Source organism: Manis pentadactyla, chromosome 7 (genome assembly GCF_030020395.1).
Source record: "Manis pentadactyla isolate mManPen7 chromosome 7, mManPen7.hap1, whole genome shotgun sequence".
Lineage (NCBI taxonomy): Eukaryota > Metazoa > Chordata > Mammalia > Pholidota > Manidae > Manis > Manis pentadactyla.
In genome coordinates, this window is record NC_080025.1 from 128,128,516 (window position 1) to 128,150,787 (window position 22,272).

Here is a 22,272-nt window from a genome sequence, read left to right on the forward strand (position 1 = left end):
ATAAAGACAATTATATATTTTGACCACAATATCCAAATAATTGTTAATTGTGAACAGTTTTCAATATATAATGACATTTAATATATTATTAGATGTGGCCTTGATTTTCCATTACTCTAACCCTTAGGCCTACTACTTCAACTTCATGGGCTTTATCTGTTAAGAATCATAATGTTTATCCATATCATCTAAATACAATGAGCTTAATATCTCTAACTTCCTTTAATAACCTTGGACTAAACACATCTTCTGGCATTTTACTTAAAATTCTCAACATGTGGCAGAGTCCACATATTTTTCCTTTTCTGAAAGCTCCAATCTCTACTATGACAAGTACCCTGCTTCTTTTTCCCTCAAGTCTATATTCTCTGAACTCAGTTACATTCCTTATTTTGGGTCACAGCATTGCAGGAGTTCTCTGTCCATCATTCCAAAATGGAATAGAAAAGAAAGAATACAATATACTTCCAATCATACCTCCTGTAAGACAGCACTCTTCTCCAGATGCCGAAAAGGATTGGATCCACTACCTATATTATAAACAAAAAATGCACAAGCTTATTTTCTACAGAAGGGTACTGAATGTGTGGCATATCTCACCTAAGTGAGGTGACCACTGGATATCGGTGATAATCATTACTAATATGCATATAAATTGAATAAAATCATTTAGATTCTGGTACTAGCTGTCATTGCTCACCTGTACTTCTCTTTGCAGGAACCCTGCCCGAAACGAGCATCTCTTTCCCTGCTCTTTTTACAGTGCATGTCACCAGTATGTGTCACATCCATATAACGGAAGTTAATTAGATTGTGGTAGGGCCCTTTGGGTTTTCCTAAAGGCTAGCACTATTTTATATGTTTCTAACATTTACTGCGAGGCAGAAAAGAGTTTATCAGTCATATAAATATAGCTGGAAAGGGCCATGGAGATTTACTAAGCCAAACCTCTACCGACACCATGTACGAACAGCACCAAACTGAGTTTTTTTTTGTTTGGGGGTTTTCTTGGAGTTTTTTTTGTTGTTGTTGGTTTGGCATTTTCCCCATTTGACATGGGCCAAAGACAGGTGTCAAGACGCAACTCTCTTTTGGATGCCTGAGCATTAAATGATCTATGCACCACGGGACAGTCTTGCCCCCTGCGAAACGGACCGAGTTCAGGTCCTCAGAAGACTGTAAGGTGCAAGGCACCTCAAAGTTCATAAACGCGCACGCTGTCCGTCGATCGCAGACCTACGCTGGGCCTGACACGACCGGCACCCCCCAGCTCACCCGCGCGCGCGCGCGCACTCACTCCCTCCGCCACCCGCCGCGGGCCCGCCTCCTCTGCGTGCAGCCCACCTCCGCGAGAGCGGCGGAGACGGCTCCGAGGGCCCGCGCCCGGGGGAGGGGGCGGGAACGGGGCCGAGCAGCCCGAGGCGACGCGCGGCGCGAGCGCGCGCGACCCGAGGGGTGGCTCCGGCGCCGGGGGAGGGGCTAGGGGCAGGCCCCCGGCTGGAGGAGCGGGGCGGAGGAGGGGCCGGGCTCCAACTCCGGCCCCCGGCGCTCCGGCACCCACGCCCCCAGGCCGGCAGCCCGAGAGCAGGTGGCGGCACGGGGCAAGGGGCCCCAGCGGCTCAGGGTGGGCGTCAGAAGCCCAGCGCGTACCAGACTCTTCGTCCTTCTTGTCGAATTTTTTAATCATCTTGGACGACTTCCCAGCGCCCAGACCCACCGCAACCGTCCCAGGCGCCGCAGCCGGCGAGCGGAAGAAGCTGCAGGAAGGCCGGCCCCGTGTTCTGGCACCGGTTGGGTCGCCGTCCCGTCACTCGGGGAGAAGGCCCGCCCTCCCCGGCTGTCGCGGAGGCTCTCGTCCCCTGGGCCGCGGCCACACCCTCCAACTCCGCTTGCCGGGCGTGGGCGGGGCCGGGCGCTGGGTCCCGGGGACCGGGTCCCGGCCCCTGGGGCCACACCTAGAAGCGGGGATCGATTCCCGGCCCACCCGCCATTGATCCCCGGCCCACCCGCCAGTGACCCGGCAGCCCACGCCCGATGGGGACAGAATGCAATTTTAATTGGTTGGCACTCCGTGGATAGCGACTTCTCAAGCCCCTCAGTCTCTGGAGGCCGAGGCGAGGGGCCCCAAGGGTTTGTTTTCACTTAACGGGAGTGGAATTTTTTATAATCCACTTTGGGCCCTTCCATTGCCGAAGGAGCTCTCCCCTGGCGCGGTTCTGGTGGGTTTCTCTTCCAGGAGCGATGAAAGGGTGAGTGGTTCCCAGATCACCTTGGAAGTCGGCACTTCACTCTGTGGCTTCCTGGAGACTGCAGCAAAGCACAGGGCACCTTGGTGAATGTGGATTCCTAGAGGGTCTAGGACACTTAATATGAGGCATGAAAGATCCACCTGGAGGAACCAGAAAGCTGGTCTTTACTCCTAGCAAGAGGGTAAATTTTGGACCACGGACTACCATTCCCCGTCTTCCTTGTAATTCTGGATCCCCTTCCCTTCACAACTCATTTTAAAATACTGCCAGTTTAGAGGCTTCCCTGTTTAATCCCACCCCTTTCAAATGATTCCATCTGCAATTATATTGACTGACACTTGTATAACTCTCATGAAATTAAGGTGCATTCACTTGTGTATTCATATGCCTCACAACCGTTTCCTAAAATGTATGTGGCTTTCACTTCTCCTGTGTGATGCTGTAACTAAGCGTTTCTGCCTTTGGCTTCAGTGTCATTACTTTATCTACATTGTATTTCAACCTCTGCCTGTTCTTGGAAGCTTCCATGTGGGCCTTCTTCCCATCCCTCCCCACTTTTTTAATGCATTATGCCTTGTAAGCATCCCTTAAACCTGTTTCCTTCCTCCTGCTATTACCTTAAATCAGGTCCTATATTTCTTTCCGGCAGCCTCCTGACTAGCCTTCCTGGCTCCCATCCAAACCGTTCTCCATGTAAGCTTTCTTTATTTGGACGCCGGGTAAACATCCAACGTTATTGGCCTAAGGAGCCTTGCTAACAGTCTCTTTTGCTTGAAGTGGAGACGTTTCAACTTCACAATATAGATTGTCTTTGTTTAGGAAAAGCACCACAATGGGACCTTCTGATACATAAATAAAGTATCTGCTTACTTTTCTTGAGGGAAACTATAAAGTCACCATAAATCTAATAAATGCTACCAACTGAGACATTACGAGTTGGGTTTAAAAATATAAATTGGGTAGGTATATCCTTAACAGGATCATGCCCTTGAAAAACAGGAATTCTAATGTGGATTAGACTCTAGATTCTAAAGAAATTCTCCCAAGATGGATTTAAACTGAATTGCTTATAACCTACAAACAGTCTCATTTAAGATTTAACTCCAACTTTACTAAGTGTAAATAAACCATTAATTATTGTGCTTGCCTTATCTGGCTTATAAAGCTAAAACCTTGCTTTCCAGATGGCATTGCTTTTGAAGGAAATAGATGCTCCTACTTACTTACGCTGGGGATGAAAAGAAACAGACTTTGGAGAAGGAAGGACCCTCTTCTCTTTCCTTAAGCCAAGGTTATTGGGAGACTAGGCAGAGACAGTGTAGATAAGCCAGGAGATTCCCAAGAATGGGTACTGTGGTGGTCCAACTATCTATCTCATATACTGAAAGTATTATTGGTGCCTGATAAGTGCCCAACACTTAGTAGGAACCCAGTCAGGTTTGAGGCTGAGCCTAAGAGTAGCAGCTTTTAAAGCAAGACAAATGACTCTCTGTTCTTTAACTTTTCTCCACATCTATGAAGTGTTGATTAATATCACAGCTTAATTTTAGCTGTATATGGGGAGTTAAGAAAGGCAGTAAGTGAGCATGGGGGTGGGGTGGCAAATAGGTACAGGAGGAGCAAAGAAGCCTGAAGAAGCCAGTTAAGTGATGGTACGACATGACCTCACACCTCTGGAACTGTGACTGTTTGGAATGAGGATGGCTGCCAAAGATGTTAAGCAACCACCAGAATGGCCTTGTAGAACAGGTAAGGTACCTTAGGGAGTTTTGGAAATTGCATGAGAGAAACCTGGTAGGAAAAATGAGCCTTATCTTAAAGTCATAGCTGGTGAAATCTAGGGACCCACCAATTATACTTTTAATACACAAATGTATATTCAGTGTTCTGAAATCAGTAGGGTCCTAACTGCCTACTGGCTAGAACTCAAGCCCTTTTTGATACAATGTATTACAAGGCCCTTCATGATCTGGTCCAACTATCTATGTCACATGTTGAAAATGCCATTATTGGTGCCTGATAAGTGCCCATCATTTAATAGGTACCCCATACATGTTGTTACACAAATGGTAATTTGTGAGGAGCATTTTCACTGCACCCTCTTCCGTATAACCTTACCCCAAATCCCTTCCACCCCGTGTCCTGCATCAACCCTAGAGAGACTTGTAGACCTGTGAGACTGACAGACTTATACCTTGGCCCTTCTAAAACAGTTTTCCTCCAAGCGTGATATGCATATCACTGGGTAGTGTTTTGTGAAAACATTTAAATTTTTAATTATTATGAATTTGATTAAATGTATGTTAGAAAAAAACATGTAATTAGTGTCTCAAACCCGTGATGTCAATGATGCACTATTAAGACAAGAAGAAAACAATCCTTTTCAAGAAAAATGTTAAGTAAACAAAAAGGCAAATAACACATCTAAATGGCCAAAACCATTAAGGTGGTAGGTGATGTAGTTTGGGAAACACTATGTTAGAGCTTTCTCGAAATCTGAGGATTTACACAGGATCCAAAGCCTAGCACTACTTGGGCCTTTATCAGTCCTTAGCTTCTATGCTACAAGGGAAAATAGTCTCCAGAGTTGTTGATTAGCCCTTATCTCTCATCCTCATAGACTGTCCCTCCTCACCTCAGTCCCATAAGCCATTGATTTGAGAGAGAGGTGTTTATCACCCTTCCTCATACCTCTTTTATAAACTGGAGCAAAGTTGAGCTGAGGGTACATTTTCTCCTGTTTCTTCAAAGCATAGGCCTTTGAATACTTCCCTTCACTCTTGAAATCATTGTCTGTGGAAAACCTTAAGAAAGAAAGCTCATTTAGTAGATCTAGAGCAGGGAGTTTAGGGAACCAGTCACTGCATTCTCAGATCCTGGGGGAGAAGAAACGACAATGTCTAGAGGTTTTTCACAGTACAGGGTGAAGTGTCATTCAGTGAAAGGGATGCTTCTGGAACCTGGCATTGTAAAACTAAGAAGGGACTCCAGAATCTCTCCTCTCCTCTCTTCTCCAAACAAGATACATGCTGTTCCTATAACTAGTTTCAAATAAAATACCCTAGCATGCTGTTCCTCTGCTATAGCTCTTAACATACGCTCAGGAAAGCTTTTTTGTTGTTGCTTAAAAGCACAGACCTTTGAATATTCTCTTAACTCTTGAAAATCATTCTCAGTAAAAACCTTAGTTTTACATTACTGTTTCTCTTTTGTTGGGCTATAAATGAGCTTGGGGGTCATGTAGAGAAGCTGTCTTATTATTATATGGTTGTACATATTCCCTACAAACAAAAGTGTGTGATAAGTCCTATTCAAAAGAGATTGTAACACAAATAAGGAAAAGATAGGGGGAAATGACTACAAGAAGAGTCAGAACTTCACCTAAACCATTGTTCTCGCTTGGATGTAGGATTCTCTTCCAACAGTGTCACAGGGAAGATTGGCTTCAGCTCCGATCTTAACTTTTTTCTGTGAGACATCAGGGGTAGGTGGAAGTTCTCAGTGGGTTTGGGGTGGTGATAACTTTCCTGTAGCAGAGGGAAGAAGAGTAAGGGAGTTAGCTGAGTCCCTTGGGACTTAAAGGCTGAACTAAGGTCCTGGACTGAGTTCCAATTCCCCTAAAATGAGGTAACAAAACCTGTCAGAGAGGGAAGTGGGGACTCAGAAACCAAAAGAGGAAGCAGTTTCCTGAATGGACAGCAGTCCCCCCTTATTCAAGGGGGATACACTCCAAGACCCCCAGTGGATACCTGAAACTCGGCCCTATATATACTACGTGTTTTCCTATACACACATACCTATGATAAAGTTTGACTTATAAATTAGGCACAGTAAGGTAATAAAACAGAACAATTATAACAATATACTGTAATAAAAGTTATGTGAATGTGGTCTCTATCTCAAAGTACAGTGTTGTACCATACTCACCCATTTTCTTCTTGTGATGATGGGAGATGAGGTAATGCCCATGTGACGAGATGAAGTGAGGTGAATGACGTAGTACTAGGCTACTACTGACCTTCTGACAATACATCAGAAGGAGGATCACCAGCTTCCGGACTGCAGTTGACCTCAGGTTACTGAAACCACGGAAAGCAGAACTACAGATAAGGGGGGACTATTGTACCTATTTGTTTCACTGCCAGATGACTTGGTCAGTGCCCTAAGTAACTGATTGGAGTTGCCCAGTGGGGCCTTTGAAGTGAATGGCAGAGGAAGTTAGCCAGTTTTTAGAAGGATTCAATTGGTGAATTGCTTAGAATCAAACATTTGGCAATAAACTGGAAAACAGATCCATAGGATTCTACCTCTTTCACATTCCATTCCCTGTCTGCAGTGAAAAGGCCATAGATTGGTTGTTTTGTGAACTACTAACTTCATCATTACTAAAGGTCATAGAATCAAAGACTTTCAGAAAGTCTAAAGGTCATCCAGTCTAACAATTCATCTGACACTCATATCCCCTCTATGGTATTAGCATTAGGTTGTCCATCTTCCTAAAAGCCTTTCATCTTATATCAGCTGACAGTTATCCCTGTGTAACTTCTATCTTATAGTCCAAACAAAATAAATCTAGTGGCTCTTCCACAGGGTCCTTAAAGAATTTGAAGAAATATCACATTCCTCCTAAGCTCACTCTTTCTTCTAGGCTCAACATTGCCAATGTTTTCAACTTTTCTTCATATGGTATGGTTTTGTGTCTCCTATTCTCCTGATTTATCTCATTGTAACTCATTTGAGAAAGTTACAATATACATCTTCCTAATGTGTGGCAATCTGAAATGAAAAGAGTATGGTAGGTGTAGCAATTTAAGGATACATCCCATCACACTGTTAAAGTCTCTGTTCAAATGTCATGGTCTTTTCTGAGAGCCTTCCTTAACTACAGTATCTAAAATTGCTACTCACACCTATCATACTCTATTCCCTTATCCTGCTTTGCTGTGGCACTTAATCACACTACATTATCCATGATAGAAATGTCTGGTGCATTCTTTAACTTGCCTGCTGGAACCCACACTCTTATACACATGCCTGAGTATAGCAAAAGAATGCTTCTTTTGCATATGATCTTAGGCTCACAAAAGATTGTTGCATTTGTCTAGCAAGAGGAAGGGATGCAGCATGAATATTAAAGAGAATTTTAGATATGGGGCATTTCCATCTTCTTGGACTTGTTCCAGATTGCCCCACTAAATTACCATGGTGCCAGTCTTTGATAATCAGAGCTTTAACTCTGTCTATTAATATAGTTTGGTTGGTGCAACAATTTGCTCATGAACATGATCAGGTCCTGCATGTGATCTGGAAGTTTCACAAAGTGCCAGCTGTTGGAAGAAAACTCTTCTTGTACCAGGGTTACATGATAGTCCTATATTTCCTTCTTTACCTTGGACAGGGCAATTCTGGCCTGGCATATGTCTCTTTCTCAGTGTATATTACCCATCACCATGAGAAACAACCACTGAGCTTATGTTTAAACAGCACATATTCTGAGACCGAACAGACCATAGACAGTGAAGTAGTTCATTGACTCCTTTGTCCTTATTTGTCAACATATACCATTGGATATTAGTATTTTATCCTCCTTTTGGAGAGGAACCATTCACTGTCATCCATCTAGCAACTAAGGAAATATGAATTCCGAATCTACCACATTTTATTGTAAGGGTCTGTGTGGGTACTTCCAATCCCAAGATCAAATTTCTGTTACAATTAGATCCTTTTGTTTGCCCTTTCACTTTGCACATTTAATCTCTTCCTGTTACATTAGGCCTGCTCTCAAGACTGTCAAGATCTTTGTAAGATCCTGACTCCTAAACATCTCTTAAATTGATTTTCTTCACTTCCTCTGATGTTGGTTTAGTTCATTCTTCAGCATCTCTCACCTTGACTATTGTAGTAACATCATAACTAATCTTTCTGATTTTTTTCTCTTCCACAATGAATGCATTTTTCCTCCCAACCTCCAAGAAAGATCTTTCCAAAATGCAAACTTGATTATACCTTTTGTCTCCTACCATTTACTCCATTTACTCTCTCACATCTCCCTAAATGCACCTTACCTCATCGTGTCTCTTGCTTTTGCCCCCGCCCCCCTTTCTGACTGGAATATTCTCATATTTTTTTGTCAGGTGTCACCCACTCTCTAAAACCTTGCTGGTCATCCCCTTTCCCACAACAGAGGTATGAATCTCTAGTCTATATTAGTTCTGTATTTTGCGTATTCTTTCCTTATTCATATATCCTGGTATATTATAGTTACTTTAATATATCTTATGTATTGATCTCTCTCTATTAGACTCCAAGGTCCTTCAAGATAGAAACTGTCCTGTAAACACTTTTTATTTTAGTTCCTAGCTTACTGTATGTTCAGCAATCGTTTACCAGATTGAATCTGAACCTCTTTCATGTGTAACAGAGTCCCAAGTATCTGTCAGGTATGATGGTAAATTCCCTGCTTTGTTCCTCTTCCCTTCTGACACCCAAAAGCAGTGGGTGTAAAGCATAACCCTTTACTCCCTTCCCATTTAGATATTCTTACCTGTTTCTTATTCCTCCTTTCCTGATTTGTCCTTTGCTACTTTATACTCAACCAGAAAGGCAGTGGCTAGTTTACATTAATTACAAACTTTGGTCCAGGAGGAACAATTTCTAATTAAGACACTTTTTCTCTGTGCAATGAAGTTTTATGACCCAAGCTTATACAACTCTGATGCTATTTCCTAGGATCTCCAGATGGTTTGGTGAAGCATATAGCAAAGAATAAGAAGGAAGTTTGGATCCTGAATACCATTGTCCATGTTAAGGTAGCTCCCTCCTTCAAGCTAACTCCTAAAACTTCAGGGTCCTTACTCTGGGTGCCAGGACACTCCCCCCAGTGCTATTACCTTCAACAGTAACTCGTTGGGAAAGTATGTGGGTGTGATGTCCTTTCCTTGATGGTCGATTGGGCAAGGAAGTGGGTTGTTTGTCAAAATCAGTAAAGCCTTATCCTGATCATACTCTGCTACTTTTAACATGAAGCTTTTGATTTTCCGGTTTCGAGCCAGGAATTTCTGCAGTGCGGTGGGCTTCACAGGCTCATAGGACTGGGCCTGGGCAGACAGAAAGGTTTCCAAAGAGAAGGGTTAGATCAAGAGAAGATTAACAGATCAGTTGGCTAATCTTTGTCCTCTGTGAGGTACGGATAGAGGCTGCACGGGGCTGGACAAATCCACTCTGAAATTTGTTTAACTGAAAATAACTGAAGCTCTCTGTCTCTTTCTTCTCTCAGAACATAGATGAAGAGGGGTGGGGAAATGGAAAGATTTCCACAATAAAAGGAGCAAAATGACTTACTTCTGAAAAAGTATAACATCATGCCTAACACAATGGGGTAAACAGAAGTTTCTATGTTAAACCTGAATGGCCTTCTCTACAACTCTATGAAGCAGAAGGGAGAAACTGGCAGGGCCCCTATCTCCTTGGTCAGGGAGTTCTGAGGGGGCCACACAGCCCTTATCTACATCTTGTGACCCACCAACGTTTCTCTGCAGGTACAACCATGTTAACATGCATAATAAGCACAACGTTAAAAAGGAAAAACCTTCACAAAAGACAGCCTGTCACTTAAGATGTGATGGGGGATGGGGCAGCCCCTTTAAATTTGTTTTTCTGTCAATAGGAGGAAGGTAGAGGGTTGGAGAAGGAAGAGAATGAAATACCTCCTGATTATAAGTGTTTTCTCAATTGAAAAAAAACAACAACAGCTTGCAAGGACTACCCTCTTCCCAGTGTCTCCCTCTGTCCTCCCCACCCCCATTCCCAGCACTGCCTCTGTGATGTCCTAGGAGCACACCCAGTCACAGAAGCTGGTGGCACTCAGAAGCATTTGGGATGCTCCATGATGGGGCTGGGTAGCACCACTGCTGAAACTTGCTCTTAGAGATCACAGGGAATGCTTTTTCCACTTACCAAGTTTGGATGGACTGTGTAATCCTGAAGCTTCTCTAGAACAAATTGTGATTGCCCGACTGCATCAAAAATCTAGAGGCAATAGTCAAAATGAGTGGTTTCAAGTTGTACCTGTCCTAAGCAGTGTTCCATTCCTTACCTGGCCTAACTGCTAAAACTGGTCTCCAATTTAGATTACGTGAGGAGAACACTGTGCTTGTGTTTTGTACCCTGGGTTTTGGAATGTGGGCCACAGCAAAGAGGCCTAGGTTCTGGGATATGCTGAAAGGGAAGCTTTCATGTGGACCAGCCATAGGAAAATTCAGGTAAAACTGTTAGAAGGTAATGTAGGCAAGGATAGCATCAGTGTTCAGATGGGGACAAGTCACTCCAAGGAATCCCTCCTCTTTTTTTCTGCCTTTTCCATTTCTGTAGGAATGAAATCTTAAATGAAAAACAACATGGAGGGCAACCTTTAAGGAAAAAAAGTAAGTTACAAAAAGGCAGTGTCCTAAGGGTTGTGGGTGGAGGGGAGCCCTAGGGACAACTGCTTGCTGAGCTGGGAGTAGACACACTCACAGAGGAGAGGAGAAACCATGGTGCCTTTTGCAGTTTTGAACATTTCTGCTGTATATGATTCTTCCAGAAACGCTGCAAAATGTAATTGAATTTTGGTAACACTTCTGTCTACCACTTTGCATTTTCCTGCTGGTGGTACTGCTGGTGATGGCAGATGGTTAGAGGGTCGTGTCTGGTGGTACCATTGCCAGGCCTCCATCTCCTGCTGACCCAGGATGTTACCTAGCCTCTCGCTTAGCCCCAGGTTTTCTAAGGATCAATCAAAGGGATGGAAACACAAGGAGATAAAAGCTACAAGTTACCTCCTCTGGGCCTGGCATAATCTGAAATCAGAAAAAGAGGAGGGGGCACAGTCCTGTATTTGGATCAGCATTCCTAAAGCTTGCCATGCCCCCAAGGGGTGAGATGGTAAGATAGGGTGGGATGCAGAGGAAAGGGAACTGGCACAGAAAGTGTCAGTAAACCAGAAAGGCAAGTGGAGAGGAGGGATGTAAAAATGGGACAGAACTGTGCCATAAAGGGAGTTATTAGATTCCAGGAGGAAAATGCCAGGACTTGGCAATTCCTGGAGATGGAGGGAGGACCAGGAGAAGGACCAGCAGAGCCACGTCATATATTCCTTTAGGAACAGTGGGATACAATAGGGGATGAATCCAAGGATTCAGTGATTGAATTTTTATTATCTTTTGGAAAGTTGAAGTCCTTTTGTTCAAATAATACAAAAATGTATTATGAAAAACCTGTTTCACAGAAATGACATATTTTGTTTAGAATCATAGAAGTCTCAGAAAACTTTATTTGGGGTAACGATGTGGAATTTTTACTTGTTTAGTTTGTTTTGTTTTGTTTAATTTTAGGGGGAAAAGTCTCTGGGGCAAATATTTTCACTCCTGAATTTTTCTGAGGTATTGCATCTTGGGTCCACATTTGTCTCCAGTAGTTGACTAAACCCACAGAAGTGTTCAGACTGGAATAGGCTTTTAGTTTTATGTTGAACTGCACTATCTCTGGCTGATAAGATACAAGTTGACCTGGAACATTCACTGGAATATAATAAACCTAGGGAAGCATCCAAGTTATTCAGTAGAGTTTTAAAGTCCACTAGACTTCAAGAGGTGGCCACAAAGCCTAGGAAAGTCAGGTTTACACTTACTCACACCTAGGAGAGGTTTCTGGATGCTGGGTTTTGAGCCCTGACTTGTTGCTGATATGTCCCTGCCTATTCTCTGTTCTGTGACTGTTTGCCTTTCATGAAATTAGAGAAATTAACCTTGCTCTCTATGTAAGTCTTGACCCCTTTTTGCTTTCCAGCAGGAAGGTTCTGCAATCCAATTTATAAAGTACTCTTAGCAGCTTCAAAGGAAGTTCACAAAGGTACATTTGCTAATGCTCTTTCTTACCTCATCACTATCAAATTTAACTGAGCTAGTTCCTGAAGTCTTTGGCTTGCCATTTTGGAGCCTGAAAAAGAGACAGAATATCCAATTATGTATTCTTACTCAGACACCTGGTCTTCTGAATGTTTTCAATCTTCCTCAACAAAGTTTGGGAGCCTGACTTAGAAATGCCTAACTTGGGGGATCACTCATTGACTGAGAATGGGAGTAAAGAATAGATTCATCATCCAGCCTGCATGCTAGGGGAAAATGAAACCTCAGCATGAAGAGTTCGACTAGTGGTACCTCTTAGAGACATTATGACATCTAATAAGTTGATTTAGGGGTTTTAGACCACTCAGGAAGTGTTCTAGTACACTTCAAGGATTTCCAGGAAATTCTTTTAGGCAACTAGACCCTCATAATACACTTAAAGACCACCTACTGTCTTGAAGGCATACTTGCCTACTCTTCTAAACATGGAAATGGCTCTGCCTTTGTCAATGATTAACCAATGACTTCGTGAGAAAGAATATAATTAGTGGAACTTAACAACTCAATTTCCAATTGTTAATGACTATGCGGGGATTACTGGCTCCCTCACGTACCTAACCACATATAAGGTTCTCCACCTGGAACTAAAGCAGTACAAATAATCAATGGCAAATATTCTCATACTCTTCTTTCGTTCTGTTCTTTCCCATCCCCCACCCAGATACCAGTCCTCCTTGGGGAAAAAAAGAGGGTCAGAAGTTGCAATATTTAGTAATAAGGTATTTTGGAGTCCTTGACTAATTCTTATTAGGTCCCTTTACTGCCTGAACATAGTGAAAGATGCTCATCAGCAAGATTGGGTTAATGATTAAAATAAATACCTCGCTTCTTCCTTGGAGATAGTTCCATTTTGGGGGTTAACTTAACCTAAGTAGTTTCCTGGAACTGCCTCAATTAGACCTCTCCTTTAAAAATTAGGATGGCAGACTAAGGACCAAAATAAGAAAAATAGAAATAGCCAAGCTATGTGCTTGGTAGGACAACTGGCTATACTATGGTACAAATAATTCCAAATCCAGGACCAAATCCCATCCAAGGATGCCTCACTTCCATCTGTTGTTGACCACCAACTGCATCATTAACTTAGGCCAGAGGTCTTAAAAATCGTCCCAAGAAGAGCAAGTGACACATTGTGGATAGACCAGAGTAAATTCATCCCCAAACATCTGAAAGTGGCTACCCTTTTGCTATGTCCTATTACCTTAAGTTGTCTAACAACTAATAGTATAATCTTTATTGTAGCACTTTTCAAAATGATTTCTTGGCATCTAAAAGGATCCCAGATACTCTTGGTCAAGGCCAATTTAAACCACAGAGCTGCATGAAAAATGCTCCTTCAGCCCAGAGTGTCCTTCTCAGACAGCCTGGTGCTTTCCTTTTGGCAAAACTACTCTTGTTGCTGCATGAAGCACAGTCCAACATTTGGTTTTTGCTCTAAGGACAGTAAGTCAATTAAAACATTTTCTCACGAGGGTTTGCTCTGTGACTAGTACTAGAAAATAAGTTTGTATAAGGTGGCATTTATAACTTAGTTGGCAAACAAGACTACATACACACTTGGAAAATCTCCTTTGGCCCATTGCTCTTCACTGCTGCGTGGGCCAGCTCCAGGCAAGTATTCACCCAGAGGCCAAACTCAATGCCTCTAAATAGTCAGCGGTCTGCAGGGGTTCAGTTCAATGCAAACATTCTTTAGCACACACTGTGTGCCCAGCCCTGGTGTTGATCCTGCATGGGAAACAAGAGACGATTGAGAGGCACTGTTGTGGATGTAGAAAATGTGCGAGATGTGATGATCTTTACCTTCAGGAACAAAGTTTAGTTGGTAAATTGGGGGGAGGGAAAAGGAGGTGATTGTTAAATGTAAAACATTAATGACAAACCCATGATATTAGGTAAATCATTCAATCTCTTGGAGCCTCAATTTTCTTATCTTTAAAAATGGAGTTAACTAAATGATTTAAAGGTGATAGTCTAGTTCCATGATAGTGGTGATATTCACCAATGTAAACATCTGAAATAAAATTAATTCACGTGATGGAAGTGGGAAAAAGTTGGAGGAAGAGCTATCCCTTAATTTACCTCCCCTCTCAATACAACCAGTCTTGTCCATAGATTAGGCCTGAGAATTTGGGAAGTGTGTGTATATACATCAGTGTGGGGCAAGGGGAGACAAGTTGTTGCTATACTTTTTGAAACGGACAATTTAAAATGGGAGATACAAGTTGATGGATGATGTAGAGCCCACCATTTAGAGCAGAGAGGTCAGCGAGCCTTTGCAGGGACATTTCCTTGAGGATGTGGAGCTTGAGCTGGGATGGTGTGTGAAGTAGCTTAGCTGGAAAGTTATTTGTTGCTTGTTGCTTTAAGTAGTAAGACATAAAAGTGCACATTTAAGATGGGATCAACTTGTGGGGCCTCAATAGTTACGTTTAACTTTAATAAACCTATCAGCTTAAGCTCGTATAAAGCCCATAGGTTTGGTGGAAAGCTCTGTGTTAGTGTGGACAATGTTAAAAGGCAATTGTTTAGGGTTTATGTCTAGTTTGATTGTCTAGATAAAAACCCTAAGGATGACTGTCTGGAGTTTGTGACTAGACTGAAGTAAACTCTGAAATTTCCCTATGAGGGAAATAGACTAATGAGCTTTTCACGCTTTTTCACCTTCAGCTTTTCTGAAGTTGTGAGTTCTGTTCATGTGTATATTAAAACTAAAATAAATAGGTGCCATCAGATTGGGAGATATAAGTGTTGTGCAGCTTGTATGAAACCCAGAGTGGAAAAACAATCACACGAACACAAAAATTACATCCAAAATAAGAATGGAAAGATCTAGTGTACAATACCTTGCCAGACATCAGAAAGTCTTAGTTCAGGGAGGAAGGGGAAATCCTTTGGCATGGAAACTTCCCATTTTGAAAATATGTTAATCACTCCCTTGTTGATTCTTGAGGAGACACAAGGAATTTGTGATGAACAGGCAATCTAGAATGCGAGGTGTTCTATGTTAGAGTCAGAGAATGAAAGGCACAAAGACACATCTAAACAAAATCTGCTCCAATTTGTTTTGTAACCTATGACTTCTCTACACACACACTGACCTTGCCATCATATCTTAATCAACCTCTTCCTTAGCCAGTGTTTTCACCTTACTCCTCAAACACAGTGAACATTTCTCTCTTACTCCCCATACTTAAGACACTCTCTCAAGCCTCTTCAAACCATTTGAATCTTCTTTCTTCATATTACTCAGGTCTTTCCTCTTTAGAAAAGACTTTCCAAATCAATCCAATCCCAAACTCTACCCTACATCATTATTTTGTGTGCATGAAATTAGAAAATATCTTGTAGTTCTACCAGTATCTCTCTTATGTGCAGGTGTTTTTTGCCTCCTAGGCAGTAAGCGCCTTAAAAGTGAAGTGTGAATTTTATTTATATTTGTTTACCCACAGTGCCTTGTATATTAGGCATTCAAAATAAATATTTGTTTATCTCAACATGTCTACTGAACATTTATATGGGTTAACAACTGTCCTAGGAAATGGGAACCAAACATAAATCAGCTGTAGTTCTCCACCTAAAGGAGCTCACAGTTTAGCCAGCAAGAGAGATAATGAAAGACTTGAATGCTACAGATTACAATGCCTATATTATGGATAAGTCCAGGATGCTGTTGAGCAAAGAGGAAGAGCACTTAACCCAGCTGAGAGGAGATAAGGAGAGATTAGAACTGACACCTAAACTGAGCCTGGAAAGACAGTGTGAATTAACCAGGTGAGAAAAAGAGAAAATGGGCATCTGAGAAAGAGGGAGCAACACAAGCAAAACCATAAGAATTGAACAAAGCATGGCTTGTTTTGGGGAATTGGAAATAACTTATGCCTGGAACATAAGACTTAACAGAAAGGTAGCAAGAGATGAAGCTAGAGAGGAAGCCAGGGTCCAAATCCTGGAGTGAAATCCCTGATAGAAGCTCCTTATTCTATGAGTAATGAAGAGCTATTGAGAGATTTTCAGTAGAAGGATATATTGAATAATATGTATCTTAGAAATATGAAAATGATGGCAGTGAACTATAGATTGGAAAGATGAAGAAGCCTTTGAGAAGGCCATGGCAGTGCTGAGGAAGAATTGAGAAATTATAAGGGTCTATAGTGGCCGCCAGTTTGTGCCACTCACCACCTCTGTCTCCTAGCCCTGGATGACTTATTCAAAGATGACCAACCGGATTCTCTCTATTAGGAATGGGTATATATGATAAAGACATGGAGAAATGAAAGATGATTGGAGCTATTATCTCATGCAGTGTCCCAGACTGAGTGACAGCTGCTAAGGTCCCCAGGGCTGCCCCAGACCTAGTCCTCTGATTATTGAAGGACTATTGAAGACTGATTATTCAACTATCCCTTTAATTCTGTGAGCTTTCCCAAGATCTCTTCAAGTAAATCCCTCTCTTCCCTCCCCTTCCCCCTCTTTTTTTTTAACTTAAATTAGAGCTCATTCCTGTTACTAGCAACCAGGAAAAACCCACCTAAACTGATATAGCCTCTAAAGCAAGGTAGTGGCAGTGCAGATGGATGAAAGAAGGGTATCTAAAAGATGTTAGGGAGGTAGAATAGGACTTGGTAACCAATGGGATCCATGGGCTAATAGATATAGTCACGTTTTACTTGTTCACGTGAGTGAAAGGAGATGCAATTTATGTAATTAGACAATAACGGGAAGGGTTCGCTTTGGGGGATAAATAATGAAATTTTGGGTTTGGTCAGTTGAGTATGAGGTACAGGTGGGACATTGTTTAGTAAATCGTTTAAAATATGGCTCTACAGCTCAAAAGAGAGGTTTGGGGATAGCATTACACACTTAGGAGTCAGCCTCCAGTAGATATGCTAGTTGAAGCCACTGCAGTAGATGAGGTCAAGCAGAAGCAATAACAGGCTGAAGAGATGAAGGCAGAGCCCCAGGCATGCTAACACCAGAGGTTTTAAAAGCATATTAGATACAATGGAGAAGATGATAAATGAAATAGAAACTAGAGAAGAGGAATACAAAGAAGCTGAGGCACAGAGAGAGAAAAAAGGATCTCTAAGAATGAAAGAATATTGAGAGAACTGTGTGACCAATCCAAATGGAACAATATTCACATTATAGGGATACCAGAAGAAGAGAGAGAAAAAGGGACAGAAAGTGTCTTTGAGGAGGTAATTGCTGAAAACTTCCCCAGTCTGGGGAAGGAGATAGTCTCTCAGGCCATGGAGATCCACAAATCTCCCAACACAAGGGACCCAAGGAAGACAATACCAAGACATGTAGTAATTAAAATGGCAAAGATCAAGGATAAGGACAGACTATTAAAAACAGCCAGAGAGATCAAAAAAGATCACATACAAAGGAAAACCCATCAGGTTATCATCAGACTTCTCAACAGAAGCCTTACAAGCCAGAAGGGAGTGGCATGATAGATTTAATGCAATGAAACAGAAGGGCCTTGAATGAAAAAAACTCTACGCAACAAGATTATAATTTAAATTTGAAGCAGGGATTAAAGAATTAGATGAAGGAGAGGAAACGGTAAATGAAATAGAAATTAGAGAACAGGAATACAAAGAAGTTGAGGCAAAAGCAAAAGTTGGGAGAATTTACTCCCACAAAACATCTCTACAGTGTACTTTGGAGGGATTGCTATAGATGGAGGTGTTCCTAAGGCTAAATAGCTGTTACCAGAGAAAATAAAGCCACAGTAAAGGAAGTAGACCAATTAATTACTAAGCAAATGCAAAATTAAATCAACTACCCCCTAAGTCAATCAAGGGATACACAGAGTACAGAATATGATACCTAATATATTAAGAATGGAGGAGGAAGAAAAGGAAGGGAGGAAAAAAAAAGAACCTTTAGATTGTGTTTGAAATAGCATACTAAGTTGAGTTAAGTTAGACTGTTAGATAGTAAAGAAGCTACCCTTGAACCTTTAGTAACCACAAATCTAGAGCCTGCAGTGGCACTAAGTACATATCTATTGATAATCACCCTAAATGTAAATGGTCTGAATGCACCAATCGAAAGACATAGAGTTACTGAATGGATAAAAAAACAAGACCCATCTATATGCTGTCAATCCCAATGACATACACAAACTAAAAGTGAAGGGATGGAAAAAAATATTTCATGAAAACAACAGGGAGAAAACAGTAGTTGCAGTACTTGTATCAGACAAAGTAGACTTCAAAACAAAGTAACAAGAGATAAAGAAGGACATTCCACAATGACAAAGGGGTCAGTCCAACAAGAGGATATAACCATTTATAAATATCTATGCACCCAACACAGGAGCACTTACATATGTGAAACAAATACTAACAGAATTGAAGGGGGAAATAGAATGTAATGCATTCATTTTAGGAAACATCAACACACCACTCACTCCAAAGGTCAGATCAACCAGACAGAAAATAAGTAAGGAGACAGAGGCACTGAACAACACATTAGAACAGATGGATCTAACAGACATCTACAGAACACTCCATTCAAAAGCAGCAGAATAGACATTCTTCTGAAGTGTACATGGAACATTTTCAAGACTAGATCATATACTAGGCCACAAAAAGAGCCTCAGTAAGTTCAGGATTGAAATTATACCAACTAGCTTCTTGGACCAAAAAGTTCTGAAACTAGAAATAAATTATGCAAAGAAAAAAACCCCCACAAACACATGGAGGCTTAACAACATGCTCTTAAATAATCAATGGATCAATGACCAAATAAAAACAGAGATCAAGCAATATATGGAGACAAATGAAAACAATAACACTGCAAAATCTTTGGAACATAGTAAAGAGGGAAGTATATTGCAATACAGGCTAACCTCAGGAAAGAAGAACAATCCTATATGAACAGTCTAAAGTCACAATTAATGAAACTGGAAAAGGAAGAACAAACGAGGCCCAAAGTCAGTAGGAAGAGGGATATAATAATCATCAGAGCATAAATAAATAAAATCAAGAAGAATAAAACAATAGAAAGAATCAATGAAAGCAGGAGCTGGTTCTTCAAGAAAATTAACAAAATAGATAAACCACTAGCCAGACTTAACAAGAAAAAAGAGAGTCTACACACATAAACAGAATCAAAAACGAGAAAGAAAAAATCACTACAGACACCACAGAAATACAAAGAATTCTTAAGAGAATACTATGAAAAATTATATGCTAACAAATTGGATAACCTAGAAGACATGGACAACTTTCCTGAAAAATATAACCTTCCAAGGCTGACCTGGGAAGAAACAGAAAATCTAAACAGACCAATTACCAGCAATGAAATTGAATTGGTAATCAAACCTACCTAAGAACAAAACTTCTGTACCAGATGGCTTTACCACTGAATTTTACCAAACATTTAGTGAAGACCTACTACCCATCCTCCTTAAAGTTTTTCAAAAGGTAGAAGAGGAGGGAATACTTTGAAAGTCATTCCATGAGGCCAGCATCACTCTAATACTAAAACCAGGCAAAGACACCACAAAAAAAGAAAATTACAGACCAATATCCCTGATGAACATAGATGCAAAAATGCTCAACAAAATTTTAGCAAACCAAATTAAAAAATACATTAAAAAAATCATCCATCATGATCTAGTAGGACTTATTCCAGGGATGCAAGGATGGAACAACTTTTGAAAATCTATCAACATCATCCACCACATCAACATAAAGGACAAAAATCACATGATTATCTCCATAGATGTTGCAAAAGCATTCATCAAAATTCAACATCATTCATGATACAAACTCTCAACAAAATGGGTGTAGAGGGCAAGTACCTCAACATAATAAAGGCCATATATGACAAACCCATTCACAATTGCATCAAGAAGAATAAAATACCTAGGAGTAAACCTAACTAAGGAGGTGAAAGACCTATAGTCCAAAAAGTACAAAACACTCATGAGAGAAATTAAAGAAGACACCAGTAAATGGAAATAAATCCCATGCTCATGGATAGGAAGAATTAATACTGTCAAATGGCCATGCTGCCTAAAGCAATCTACAGATTCAATACAATCCCTATCAAAAGACTAATTCTTCAATGAACTAGAATAAATACTTCTAAAATTCATATGGAACCACAAAAGACCCTGAATGGCCAAAACAATCCTGAGAAAGAAGAATAAAGTGGGGGTGGGGGTGGAATTATGCTCCCCAACTTCAAGCTCTACTACAAAGCCACAGTAATCAAGACAATTTGGTACTGGCACAAGAACAGATCCATAGATCACTAGAACAGAATAGAGAGCTCAGATATAAACCTAAGCATATATGGTCAATTATTATATGATAAAGGAGCTATGGATATACAATGGGGAAATGACAGCCTCTTTATCAACTGGTGTCTGCAAAACTGGACAGCTACATGTAAGAGAATGAAACTGGATTATTGTCTAACTCTATACACAAAAGTAAACTCAAAATGGATCAAAGACCTGAATGTAATTCATGAAACCCTAAAACTCTTAGAAGAAACGTAGGCAAAAATCTCCTGAATATAAAAATGAGCAACTTTTTCTTGAACATATCACCTCAGGCAAGGGAAACAAAAGCAAAAATGGACAAATGGAAATACATCATGCTAAAAAGTTTCTGTACAGCAAAGGACACCATCAGCAGAACAAAAAGGCATCCTACAGTATGGGAGCGTATATTTGTAAATGACATATCCGACAAAGGGTTAACATCCAAAATATATAAAGAGCTCACACGCTTCAACAACCAAAAAGCAAATAACCCGATTAAAAAATGGGTGGAGGATCTGAACAGACACTTCTCCAAAGAAGAAATTCAGATGGCCAACAGGCACATGAAAAGATGCTCCACATTGCTAATTATTAGGGAAATGCAAATTAAAACCACAATGAGATATCACCTCACACCAGTTAGGATGGCCAACGTCCAAAAGACAAGGAACAAAAAATGCTGGCAAGGATGTGGAGAAAGCGGAACCCTCCCATACTGCTGGTGGGAATGTAAATTAGTTCAACCATTGTGGAAAGGAATATGGAGGTTCCTGAAAAAACTAAAAATAGAAATACTATTTGACCCGGGAACTCCACTTCTAGGAATTTACTCAAAGAAAACAAGATCTGAGATTCAAAAAGACATATGCACCCCTATTTTATTGCAGCACTATTTACAGTAGACAAGATATGGAAGCAACCTAAGTGTCCATAAGTAGATGAATGGATAAAGAAGTGGTACATATACACAATGGAATATTATTCAGCCATAAGAAGAAAACAAATCCTACCATTTGCAACAATATAGTTGGAGCTAGAGGGTATTATGCTCAGTGAAATAAGCCAGGCAGAGGAAGACAAGTACCAAATGATTTCACTCTTTGTGGAGTATAAGAACGAAGCAAAACTGAAGGAACAAAACAGCAGCAGACTCACAGAATCCAAGAAGGGACTAGCGGTTACCAAAGGGGAGCGGTGGGAGAGGGTGGGCGGAAGGGAGGAAGAAGCGGATTGAGGGGTGTTATGATCTGCACACATGGTGTGGGGTATTATGGGGAAGACAGTGTATCACAGAGAAGACAAGTAATGACTCTGTGGCATCTTAACTACACTGATGGGCAGTGACTACAGTGGGGTGGGGTCGGTGACTTGATAGTGTGGGTGAATGTAGTAACCACAGTGTTTTTCATGTGAGACCTTCATAAGAGTGTATATCCATAATACCTTAATTTAAAAAATGTAGACAAAGATAAAGAAAACTCATAAAAACGACCAAAGCTTATAAACAGTACTGTGCTACCAATTATAAGGCAGATAAATCCAGACTGAAAAAAACCTACTAGGCTTGAGTTCATGGCAGAGCCAGGATTTCCTTGAACAGAGATGATATGAGAGAAGATAATGTGGACCAGTCACACATCTGCACGGATTGCCTTCTTTTTCAGACATAGGGGCTACATCAACCAAAACTCAGGCTGATCATCCTATGAGCCCTTGGGTGTTGATCTATGAAAGGACGTAAGAAGAAGGTCTGTTCAACCCTTCACATCCAAACTTTTCATGCCCA

The 22,272-nt window shown here is 41.1% G+C and overlaps 2 protein-coding genes across 2 annotated transcripts in view; both read right to left on the reverse strand.

The window, feature by feature from the left end:
* The window catches only part of COPG2 (COPI coat complex subunit gamma 2), a 111,560-nt gene extending 109,766 nt beyond the window's left edge, over positions 1-1,794 (reverse strand). The window contains exons 1-2 of the mRNA XM_036909016.2: positions 1,651-1,794; positions 478-530 (exon numbers count right to left, since the gene is read on the reverse strand). Of these exons, the coding sequence (XP_036764911.1) occupies positions 478-530; positions 1,651-1,687 (90 nt within the window). The 5' untranslated portion in view covers positions 1,688-1,794. The remainder of the gene's footprint in view (positions 1-477; positions 531-1,650) is intronic.
* Positions 1,795-2,004: 210 nt separating this feature from the next.
* TSGA13 (testis specific 13) lies at positions 2,005-11,083 on the reverse strand. Its single transcript, XM_057504978.1, is given in 7 exon segments — positions 2,005-2,173; positions 2,176-2,307; positions 4,941-5,053; positions 5,631-5,776; positions 9,140-9,346; positions 10,206-10,277; positions 11,066-11,083. Coding segments are annotated over 7 exon segments (723 nt in total). The 3' UTR covers positions 2,005-2,138.
* Between the last annotated feature and the right edge of the window lie 11,189 nt (positions 11,084-22,272).